Source organism: Microtus ochrogaster, chromosome 21 (genome assembly GCF_000317375.1).
Source record: "Microtus ochrogaster isolate Prairie Vole_2 chromosome 21, MicOch1.0, whole genome shotgun sequence".
Lineage (NCBI taxonomy): Eukaryota > Metazoa > Chordata > Mammalia > Rodentia > Cricetidae > Microtus > Microtus ochrogaster.
In genome coordinates, this window is record NC_022022.1 from 30,608,040 (window position 1) to 30,621,165 (window position 13,126).

Below are 13,126 nucleotides of genomic sequence, written 5' to 3' on the forward strand. Positions count from 1 at the left end.
GAACCAGATTGCTTAGATAATTGGCATTCTTGCCTCCAATTGCAAGATTGATGGGTTCAATATAAGTCTATGCAGCCACCCATTCTTGTAATAGAGAGTTCTCATTAAGGAAATGGATTAATTGGCTTACTGATGTTTTACTGAGAGCCAGATTTGAATAAGTGGACTCGGCAGAACTGAGAAAAGAAAATTAAGCACTAATAATGAGAGAAATTTGCTTGTTTAGGCTGAAATCTCAGCCACAGGCTCAAGTCAAGAATCTCAGTTTGCTTGTTTATAAGGGGAAATAAACATTTAGGTCTAATAGATAAATCTCTCTCTCTCTTTCTCTCTCTCTTACACACAGATAGATAGATAGATAGATAGATAGATAGATAGATAGATAGATAGATAGATAGATAGATAGACAGACAGACAGAGGCAGACACACACTGGATGCTATCATTTCTTCTAAATTTTCATGGAGAATCTTAGAATTTTTAGAAATTTGTGTCTGAATAGAACCATAGTATACTATTGTTTCCACAAACAACTAATAATTCAAATCTGGGGAAAAGTCAATCAGTATTTTCTTTCTTCTTCCATTTCCCCGATATTAGTAACATTGGTTTACTTGTTGATTTTGGTCACATGCATCCCATTTTAAGATCTTGGTATTTGCTACATAATTTCCTATCTGGAAATCTTTCCCCCACATATATGCATGCATGGCTTTCTCCTTCAAAGCTTCAGGTTGTGTAAATACTGTTTCTCAAGGATTATGTCTCTCACTATTTCAAAATAATACCCATGCCAATTTTTTTTACATCCTATTCCATACATGGTGGAGGTCTTTTTTCATCCTGGCCTTAAATATTTGCTAGTTTTCATCAGATCTATCACATGAAATATTATTTCCCTGTTTTGGTTTTTTCAAGCTTGGTGCTGGATAGTTTTATGTCAGCTTGACACAAGCTAAGGTCATCTGAGAGGAGGGCACCTCAGTTAAGAAAATGTCTGTAGGCAGATCTGTAAGGCATTGTCTTAATGAGTTATTGATGGAAGAGGGCCCAGACTATTGAGAGTGGTACCACCCATGGCATGTGGTCCTGGATTCTATAAGAAAGCAGGCTGGGCAAGCCATGGAGACCAAACTAACAAGCACTTCTCTCCATGGCCTCTGCATTAACCCCCGTGTCTCCAGGTTCCTGCCCTGAATGAGGTCCCGCTCTTACTGCCTTTGACGATAAACTGCTATATGGAACTAATATATGGAGTGAAATAAACCGTTTCCTCCCAACTTGCTTTTTGGTCATGATGCTTCAGCACAGAAATGGAAACGCTAAGCTATCCTTCCATTAGGCTGACGTTTTGGTCTGTTTTGAATTTCAAGTGTGCTTGGGACCTAATAATTACTCAGCAATGTTACTTGAATAAGTCACTAAATTGACCTTTTGATGTAAATTAGGGAGACTCTTGGTTTGGGGGCTAAAGTAAAAGCTAATTTATGTAAAAGAATCCTAAGTTTTAACCTTCATCGGAACCACCTTTTTCCATTTATATAATAATTTATACAATATTTTTAGGGGCACAGTAAGTCAATCATAATATTTACTATCTTACATCCAAGTGTACCACAAAGAAGGCATTGCTGCATAAAAAGAAGATGAGAATCATATTATACCAGCTCTGGGCTATGACATTTTGATAGTATTCTTTTCATTTTAATATAAAAGTCTACGTTTCTAATATGAAGTCAGACCTTGGAGAAATCTTTACATAAATTTAAAGTAGAAACCCTACTACAGTATTGATAGAAAAGTACATATGAAGTTTACATTAGACTATAGTAGATACATATTTCTGCCTCCTCACATCAAATATAGCCAAAATAAGCCCAATTAATTGAAAACTTTCAATAATCAAACTTTTCCAATAAAAGGTGAATACTCGGTCATTGCCTGCCTCTCTCTGAAAGGCTAAAAGCACTGTGTTTCATCATGTCAATTCTCTAACCCTCTGTTATCAATACTGACTGCTTTAATTACTCTTAGTGATTTCTTTTACATTCTGAAATTACATCTCCTTTAAATAGCACCCCCAGATCCTGTCAGTTCCACTTGAGCCAACTGATACATAGAAGCCAGAAAAGAAAGGAGAACGGCAGATTAGTTAGTCCATTAGAAATTAGAAATCCGAGACCTAGCAAAGGGAAGAGCTACATGGGGGGTTAGTGGTCATGTAGCCACCACGCGCAGGAATGGAACTCCTGGGATGATGCTGGCATCTGAAGCAACTATGTCAAGGATAAGAAAGTGCCTATGTAGAATTAGATACTGTTTCAACCTTGACAAATTATTTAACAATGTGTTAATGATCTCTACTGGATAAGAATCGGAAGAACATGGATTTGATCTCTCACTGTTACTTCCGTGAATGGTTCTGTTTCCTATGCTATTCAATTAATTTGAATATAGCCAGCATGGAAATCATTACCCACCGAGCCAATAGGTAATCAAAATCATATTGTTGCTTGTCCTCTGATCCCATGGCTGCATTCCCAGCAGCAATGGCATTTGACTCAATGAGCATTAAGAGCTGAGCTATTATATCTTTTGATTTCACATTGGGCAGGGGCTGCCGGTGTCTTTCAGCTGCTCTTTACCTCCTCTGGCAGGAGTAAACATGGGAAGTGGCTCTAAACTATACACTGAGAGGATCTTCCTGGGGGGAAAAGAGTTTCCAAAAGGTGAGGCAAAATAAATATTCAAATAAGTATTGTAAGCTACATCTCATTTGGTAATGGCATCAGGACCTCTTTCCCAAAGCTAAGATTTCCTTTTGCTCAGGATAGTGAGATGCACAGTAGCAGCAGCCAACTGTCCCATCCTCTGCACAAGTAAGAAGAGGAGAAAACATAGATACCACTAGCTTATTCTAGAAACTCTGAGAGATGTAAATAATTTTTGTCAATAGCTACATGGAGAAACCAATGGTTATGGCATCTATGAGTGGTTCTTACTGGCAATTACAGATGGGTTTTTGCTTGACTTTGTTAAACAATACCGACACTATTTCAGAGATTATTGTAAACTGTCTCACACACTGGGGTTAATAGGCAAGAGAAATGTCTTTCCTAATGGCTTTTGTGATGATGCTCCACCCACAGACACACTTCTTAATTAGTTTCCTGCAGTTAATAAAACATTTGGGGAAATCACTATTACAGTTTCTCTGGTTTGAGTTCAACCATCTCTCATACATGTTTCATTAAGGATGTAACTTGTGGAAAGATGTGTGAAAAAATAATTATAGTATTTTTTTCAAAGCTAGCAAAGTAGACAAAGTCTACAAATATCTAGATTTTTAAATATCTACTATTATGGGGTGTTTAAGGTTGTTTAAACCCCACAAACAATTCTTGATATACCATCAAAATCTTGAAGTTAAATTTAATTTTTTTAAAAGAAGGCATAACATCTTTCTTCTACGTTTTCTGGTAATAAAGTGAAGGCAATTGAAGAAGACACCCAATGTCAACCTCTGGTGTGCACACATGTACACATGTAACTATACACAGGTCAACATGCATATACACACACATGCCAGGGTTTAAAAAATCTAGATACTATGCCCATTTAATTTATTGAAACATGATTAAGTCTTCTAATAAGTGAGAGCAACAAGTTGTTAAATTGAACACTTGTCTTCTCAGCCATTGAGGAGTCAATATAGGCCAAGCACATGTCAGTGAGAAGGCAGCTGTTTTCCACTGTGAGCTTCCAGATACATATCATGGAAACACACACACACACACACACACACACACACACACACACACACACACACACACACGCAGAGAGAGAGAAAGAGAGAGAGAGAGAGAGAGAGATGAGATCAAAGGTGATGATTTAATTTAAATGCATATAATACTATTGCATGCTAAAATAAATGGAGTCAACTATGTGAGCATTCAGTTTCAGTGCTTAGAATGTCCGAATAAAGAGTCAGGAAGAGCGACTGTCACAAGCCCAGGCACAAAGGCTAGCCACTGAGTAGGAAATTCTTTGCAACTGTCAGCTACTACTTTGCCCTAAGGCATGGGCGAAGCACCTCCACACTTCTAGTCCAGGCATTTAGTGTGAAGACAAGATCAGAGTCTATAACAGAATCAGACACAACAGAATCTTCCTCTCTCCCTTTCAGGCCATCCCCAAACACCTACCACCTATATACCTACATGCTGTGAACCCATGGAATACAGGCCAGGACTGCTAGCTGGCAAGAAGTCACAGGAATCTCATGGCAGCTGTGAGCAACGGGCTTACATTCAGAAGTCCTGTTAACAACACATGGAAATCCACTTTTCCTATTTCATAAAATTCCTTAAAGGATCCTTACAATGTAGCACTTTTTAATATTTACACCAAACAACATGAGCGATCATCGTAGTCAAAGATATTTTCTGAAAGTTATTCCTAAAATAAGTGTCTGTTGCTTTCCCAGTTATGAACCGGCCTATATTAATGTTGTGTAACAGAGCATCTATTTTCCTTGTTTATTGAGACTTTAATGCTAGCATTTTGCTAAAGGCTTTTGGCTGATGGGGATTAATGGAGCAACAAATTATTCTGAAGATGTACTATTGTTATTATTTTGTTTTAAACACAGCATTGTTCGCTGTGTACTTAATCTTAAATCTCAAAGTTCTTTCCAATTAGAGGCCAGCTTTCAGTTTTGCTTTCAATTTCTTGGTCTTTGTTATTTTTATTGTTTTAAGTTATGTACAGTGTTGCTATTTGCCACTTCAACTGTCGAGGATTTTCTCCAGAACTCCTAAGCAATCATGTTGCAGGTTTAATCATCAAGTCTTTCGCCCTTTGTCTGACCAACTTCCAAAGTAATTCCCGTTGTGAGAGACTAAAACATGGCTTACTGTTTAAGACCATCTGTAATGTATAGACATGCATGAATTTTAATTTCTTTTCATTTTCATACATGTCTATAATGAAGTATGATCACACACTCCCCCACTTCCCTCCTCCAACTCTACCCATATCTCCCTAGCAAATTCCCACTCCTAACTTCATATTGTAATTTTTTTCATAGCCAGCTAATGACGATTAGTGCTGCCAAGATGGGAATGGGCATGGGAGTCCACGGGGGACTGAGAAAGTCATCTAGAAGTAGCACTAACCTGAAAGAATTACAGGTGTTAGAGAGCTGTGAAGGTTCACTGTGCTTTGTGAGCGTGACTGGGTGATGAAATGTTCAGAGCACGTTGGAGCTATACTTCTACATGTGGCTTAAGGGCATTTCTAGGAAGAATTATTTGAGGGGTAAATATCTATTCTGAGTGTGGAGTCACTATCTCGTGAGCTGGGGTTTCAGACTGAACGAGAAAGAAGAGAGAAACGGGGTGGGGCACAGAAATTCTCCTTTCCCTCCTTCCCAGAGCACTGAGATGAGACTGAGCAATTGCTGCACACTCCTGCCACCATAGGGTCACCCACTGCCATGACCACTGCCTCAGGACAGACTGATGTCCTTAAACTGTGACACAAAATCAATACCTCCACCTAAGATGCTTCCTGTTAGGGGTTTCATTACAGTGACAATCCAGTAACTTTATTAAAGCCCCAATGCTACTTACAATGCAAATCTGTGTCTGCAAACTAAGTACAAATGTTGAATTCTCACAGGAAAAAGTCATGAAATGGAAAACTATGATTTAAGAACGTCTCTTGCTCCTCCTTCTCTGCCTCTACATAGCTGACACCAAGATAAGGACATGTCTGGTTATATTATATATTATTCTATAATAGTAATTGGCTTCTTTTCCCCTCACTGATTATGGCCCAACAAACTTAATATAATTCCACGTAAGTCCCTAAAATCAATCATGTCTACTGATGAAAGATTATGAATAGAATAAATCAGCAAACTGGCAAAGGCCAGAATATATTTGTAGTGAAAAGTGGTTTTTTTTTTTAAATTTTATTTTGTAAAGCAAATGCTCCATTGATGGAATGTAAGCTTCAGGCTTGAACAGTGTGCACTTCAAAATCTTTAGGATAGTTTAAGAATGTGTGTGAATATATGTGGTAGATTAGAATTTGACTCTACACTACAGTTATATAAATATTTAAGAAGCAAAATATTTCAGTAACATACGATGACATAAAATTTTTGCTACTTAGTTTAAACATACACTTAATGACTCCGCTAACATAACTTGGAATAGATAGTACTAATAGGGGTTATTGTGCATACATTCGCCAAGGAGCTGTGGCTCTTAGATTTGTTCACGCCAAATTGATAACTAGAGAAATAATTTATGTGACCTGTAAATCATAAGAAACACTTTCCACAAGTGTCACCACATCTTGTTTATATTTCCAGTTACTTAACCACACATTTGCAAGAGGAAATTTGATTGCTTGAAAATTATAGCTTAAGTCAGCCAGTCATTAAAATGCATTTACAAGTCTGCCATCTCCAAGCACAGCTACCGCTGCATGCTCAGTCATGGGAGGATGATCAGAGATTGCTATCAGTCTAATGTAGAATGACAAAATGTTCTAGAAACACTCTGGCAAATAGCATAGAAAAGTCACTTCACAATTTTCCTGCAACAGGGATTAAGCTGAACCCTACAAAGTTAGTAATAAGCTAATACCAGAGTAAATAGTCCCTTAGAGACCATGAGAGCAAACTCTTCAAGCCAGTGATACACTTACAAAAGTAGAGGCATAGATACCAAGAGCATGTAAGAAGAAAACAGCTTCCTGTATCTGGCAGTCTTTATATTGTAGCCCTATAGAGTCTTTCATAATGACAGTGATCAGGATGTTCTACAATGCTATCGAGCAGGAACATGCAGTTCTCACAGGGAAATATCACTCTTGAAAGTTGGTGATTATCTTTGAAAGTAACTACATTTGATGACGGTTAAACCAAAGTTCACCAGAGACTGAAAATTAAAAAATAGCATTTAGAAACCTTGAGAACCAGAAAGAACCAGACAATGACATTACAGGTAATGTCAGGCTGATATGATGGACTTACCTGATATGCACATCATATCCTCTGATCAAGGACCTTATATAGAAGACACGGTAAAATGAATGCACTCATCAGTACGTGTGACGGTCACTACCTACAGTGCACTCAGATACAGGTGAGGCATGCTTCTGATAAAGGCCTCAGACTGAAAAGCTGTGCTTTATTAACACACTCTGTGTTTATTTTAAACATATGAAGATACATTCTATTGACACTCCAGAGAGGGGATGGCATTCATAAGTTCCTGATAAATATTTTGACACTCCTGGTAAATGATTCATTGATTACCATCTTATTCTCTGGGAACTACAAATGGTCACTATTTCTGTAACTCTATTTGATTAATTTCTGTGATAATCAGCTGAGGGATAAAATAACCAGAATCCATTTATAGTATTGTATCTTTCTACATTAGCTGCTTATTGGCAATACAATAATATTAGTTGTGAGAACCCAACTAAATTTGAGGTATTTTCTGCCACAATCATTGTTACATTCAACTTTATCCAGTGATTTCTCAAGAATAATTCATTTTCTGAAGCAAAATATGCACTTCTTTTGTCACAGAGCAGTGGCTCTTCTCAACTGGATTATGAGAACACAGTGTGCATACTTTGTTTACTGAGATGATATCATTCCTTTCTAAAATCTTTCTTTTGTTGCCTTCTCATTAAACTATAATCTATCTAGAGTGTTCTGAAATTTGGAGTTTCAACAGAAACAATAAGAGACTGAGTCTCAACAGGGAGAGAAAAATGAATCACTCAAGAGAAACAAGTTCAAGCAATGTAAATTAATTTGTTATTGAGCAGTCTTTCTGAATGACTGCCAAAATGTTTTCCTCTAATCCAGCGCTTACTGATCTGTTTGCTTGTACCTAATAATATCTTACCCAGATTCTTAAGCAAAGAAATGAAGGTAAATAGTTACGTTGCCTTTTGGCTGTCTCTTCTCCAATACTGAATAGGTTCCCTAGATGCCAGAGGGACAAATGGGTGGGGTGAGATTTCTGTAAATAATTGGAGAGGTTCAAGGATCTTATGAAATGTTCTGAAGATAGTGGACAACTTTGAAGCAACAGATGCTTTTGTCTGATACCATGTTCCTAGCTGTGGGAGGGCAAAGTTTTCAAAACAGCAATATATTCATGTTTATATTACGTGTACACATAAAGAAAAAGCTGCAGATGTATAAGGAGAGGGAAAGACTTACCATAACGTCTTCCAAGATTTTCCTGAGTTCTTCATGACCATGCCTTTCAGCCAGATGCAGCATGTCCGAACCATCCATGTTCTTCATCCTGGCTGCCCAGGTTGCCCCTGAACACTGAAGCAGATGAAGAGCCAGATTCTTTAATCCAAACTTGGCTGCACAGTGGAGAAGTGTTGGGAGCTCTCTGGCATGAGTATCTGGAGACACATGAAATAAAAGGTTGAATATATTATATTTGCACTGCCATGAAATAGCCAAATACAAACTAGTCTTGAGAATCACACCCAGAAAGCCGAGCAGAACTTCAGTATGTGTAAGAAAACACTGACTGTCATTGCAATGAAGACACTCCTTCCTGTTTTTTTTAAAATAAATACAAACGACTATTATCACTAGTATAATGCGCCAATCTTAATTGTGGAGCAGGTTTGAAATTACTACAAGTGTTTTACTGTTCACATTTCAAAAAATGTACTTGGCCTTTCTTGTATGATATGCAATGGGTCAAAGTTTGCAAATATTTTATAAGGTAAGATTTTTATTGGCAAACATTGACATGATTTAAGGTCTCTACCGACTTTCAATAAAATAATGTATTCTCTTGAAAACACGCAATTCATAAATTTTATTTATTTGCAATGACTTTCATTATAGGCAATTTTCTACAGTGACCAAAACAGGTCAAACTTAACAATACAAATATCAATCTGGTAATTTAAATTCTAACATGCCATGGTTACCTCATTCTTTGTTACATTAGAAAATATAATATTCAAGTGCCATCTCTTGCCAACGCATGCCCTGTCATGGTTCCTGCATCCTGTCAGTCTGGCAGGCTAAGTCCCTCGTAATACAGTTTCAGTGTTTTATTAATTATTTACTAATTACAGGAATATATACATCCTTTAACATCAACAACTTATCTTGGTATCCTCAAGTTAGTATATTATGTTAAAAACAACAAATAACTTACTTGGGAATCTATTTCTACACAGTGGAAGGAGTGGCCAGCACTGTCTAGTGGCTCCTCCCTGTATCTTGAGTGTCCAATGTCAAAGAATTCAAACTGACCAGGTGATATACCCATGACTCTATTGTATTACTACTATGTGCCTTTCCTTGATCATCATTGTCCTGGTTAGTTTTATGTCAACTTGACACAAGCCAGAATCATCAGAGGAGAGGGAGCCTCAATTCAGAAAATGCTTCTATAAGATCAGTGTGTAGGCATGTCTCTGGGGGCATTTTCTCTTCTTTGTTTTCTCCTTTCTAAAAGTCAAAGCATATTTATTGAGTATCTGCTTTGTCTGGACCCATCTACCTAGCTATGTAGGGAATAGGAGGCATACAATAATGCTTTCTAGGAAATAGTTTACTAGGCAGTGAGCTAAGACCAAATTACCATAGAAACTCTGGAGAGGCCATAAATAACTTGCCTGTCACAGGCTATAGCAAAACAGGAATAATCCTTGTAAATAGTTGCCAAGGTTATAGTCAAAAATATTTTTTTCACTGGTAGTTATCTTGGGTGGGAAGAGGCCGAATTGCAAAGTATCACAATATAGGATGGATAAATCTAGAACTATATGTAATTTGAGAACTACAGTGAATGTGTATCAAGATTTTTTCATTAGCCGGGTGGTGGTGATGTACACCTTTAATCCCAGTATTTGAGAGGGAGAGACAAGAAGTTTAAGGCCAATCTGGTCTATGGAACAAGTGCCAGGATAGCCAAGCTACACAGAGAAGACTTGTCTTGGGAAAAAAACAAAAAAGGATTTTTTGCTGATATTTTAAATGCCTCTGACATTAACAAAATGACAGCCAGGGACATTTCCTTAATTATTGATTGATGGTGGGAGGGCCCATGACATCGTTAGTGGAGCTATGTCTGGCCAGTGGTTCTGGCTTTTATAGGAAAGCAGGCTGAGCAAGCCATTCAGAGAAAGCCAGTAAGCAGCACACTTTTATGGCTTCTGCATCAGTTCTTGTCTCCAGGTTCCTGCCTTGTTTAATTTCTTGCTCTGATTTCCTTCAGATGAACAGTGATATTAAAGTGTAAGCCAAATCAACCTGTCTTCCCCAAGTTGCTTTGATCATGGTGTTTCATCATAGAAGTAGTAACCCTAACTAAGACAGTCATCTTCAGGATTTAACACTAGTTCATATGATCACTAAATATTTTTCCTTAAAGTTGTTTATATATTTGTCATTAAATTTTTTACAGAAGCATCATTTGTATTGGAAACTTAAATAATACAAGAGATAGAAGGCAGAATCTCAGGCATTGAAGATACAATAGAGGAAATATACTCATTAGTCAAAGAAAATGTTAAATCTAACAAAAGTTTAACACAAAATGTTCAAAAAATCTGGGACACCATGAATGGACCAAATCTAAAATAGGGATAGAAGAAGGAAAAGAAGTCCAACTCAAAGGCACAGAAAATATACTCAACAAAATCATAGAAGAAGACTTTCCCAACCTAAAGAAGGATATGCCTATAAAAATACAAGAAGCTAAAAAAAATACAAGAAGCTTACAGAATAATAATAATCTCACCACATAATAATCAAAACACTAAATATATAGAATAAAGAAAGAATATTAAGAGCTGCAAAGGAAAAATTCTGTGGGAACTTTTTAAGCCAAAAGCCTTTAAGATACTGGACCAATTTGGGCATGGCCATATGTGCTATATATACAGATGTAGGAGTGGCTCCTTGGCTGCCATTTGGTTCCTGTTCCCCCACTCATGCAGAGGACTGCTGATCTGTGAGTCTACCCCTAAACAAAGAAACCTTTTAATGTTCTCCATTATGGGATAGTGTGGGAGTATTTTATTATAATCAACAACAGAAGAAGGCCAAGTAACATATAAAAGCAGATCTATAAGAATTACACTAGACTTCTCAATGGAAACAATGAAAGTCAGAAGGTTCTGGTCAAGAATTATGCAGGCATTAAGAGACCACAGATGCCAGCCAAGACAAGAGTAAATTTCAATTCTGAACTTCTATGTTACAAATACAAGGCTACCCTCATATGTAAAAGTAACATTGCTAAAGCTTAAATCACATAGTAAGACCCACTCACTAATAGTGGGGGACCTCAATACCCCACTGTCACTACTGGACAGGTCTACTAGAGAGAAATTTAATAGAGAAATAAGGGAACTAACAGATGCTATGACTCAAATGAACTTAACAGACATCTATAGAATATTCCATACAAGCATAAAAGAATATACTTCTTCTCAGCACCTTATGGAACCTTCTCAAAAACTGACTATATACTCAGTAACGTAGCAACAACAACGAAAATGCGTTTTGAATTGCTTGTTCTTGTTTGGCTGTGGGCAGCATTTAGACATAAGTTAACCCCTCATCCTAATCAGGGGAGGGGTTCAATTAGCCTTTGTTCTTAGTTATTTTCCTTAAACAAACAAAATTTAGTAAATGAACAGTTTATATAATGTTTTAAAGTAAAAATAATAGATTTCTTCAAAAGACACAAAAACTTAAAGCTTGGCTAAATTTTAGTACATAACTCTTCCTATTCACAGCAATTTTCATTAAATTGTTATTTAGTTTCTTTAAAAAACAGGATTTCATATAGTGCTGGAATTATACACGTCCTGACATTCCCAGCAAGCTTTCATTTAATTATTCAAGATTTCTTGTATTAATTTTATTATCAAGGAATAAATAAACAAAGCTACAATTTACAGTAAGATATGGCAAAATTGCTGGGTTCCCCCCCCCTCACCTGAACAGTTATCATTTTTAGCTCTCTCAGTCAATGTTTGCCAAATAGAAATTTAAGACTAAGGTTCTTAAAATTCTGAGGGAATCTTTTAAAGGAACATCTGATCAGACATGTCTTTTACAAGTTCAAGAGAGCAGATGCGGTTTTGGGCAGCAAGGGAATTGAGTCACGTAGTGTGCTCGTCTATGCAGGGTGCTTAAACTAAGAGAATCCTAAAAAGGATGGCCAAGAAGTTGATTGGCAGACTCAAACCGGAGCTTTTAAGAGATTAACCTAGGTGAGTAGAGTGACAAAATGGAGCATGTCCAGCTATAAAATGTAAGAATTAATTTAACATTTGACAGTGAGAAGGGTATGGAAGCTGACAGTGCAGGACACGTAATCTGTTTGTTCTCACAAATGACTCTCTTGGATATTCAACATTCACTCGCTCAGAGTGAGAGGCCGGGTGGCCACTTTGGGACAAACAGTGAGTCACATGAGAAAGCGATTAAAAGGCAGGTGATGCAGATTTTAATCCCAGCTCAGCCAGTAAATCTTTGGCTCCCCAAACAGTTCCTTCACCTTCCTGCTCCTCAGCTCTTATATTTCTAAAAGTAGAAGGCTGTGGGTGAGGATTACAATAATTCTAATATTCTTCTGCTTTATGCCACAGACTCTCGGTGGCAGGGGAGTAGTTTTCCCTGTGTTTTAAATACAAAGAAATAGGGAAAGGGGCTGGGGAGATGGCTCAGTTAGTAAGGGATTTGCCACACAGGCACGAGGACCTGAGTGTGGCTCCCTAACATCTCTGGCACATTAGAAAAGCAAAACAGCAGCAGTAGCATCAATAGCAACAACAACCAAACACACAACTACACACACACACACACACACACACAAACAAACCTGCTGCTGCCATCACTGCCATTAATGCTACCACCACAACAAAACAAAGTCAGGTGTGTCACTGCCTGTTTCTGCAATACAAGCATTGGTGACCTATAATGCAGGAGACCCTCTGGAACTTGCTGGCCAGTTTAGCCTAGCTGATGGGTAAGCTCCATCAACCATTAGATGTGTTCTCTCTCTCTCTCTCTCTCTCTCTCTCTCTCTCTCTCT

At 37.5% G+C, this 13,126-nt stretch overlaps 1 protein-coding gene across 1 annotated transcript in view; it reads right to left on the bottom strand.

Annotated features, from left to right (window-relative positions):
• The window catches only part of Bank1 (B cell scaffold protein with ankyrin repeats 1), a 183,884-nt gene that overhangs the window by 126,009 nt on the left and 44,749 nt on the right, over window positions 1-13,126 (bottom strand). The window contains exon 6 of the mRNA XM_026784149.1: window positions 8,257-8,453. Within this exon, the coding sequence (XP_026639950.1) occupies window positions 8,257-8,453 (197 nt within the window). The remainder of the gene's footprint in view (window positions 1-8,256; window positions 8,454-13,126) is intronic.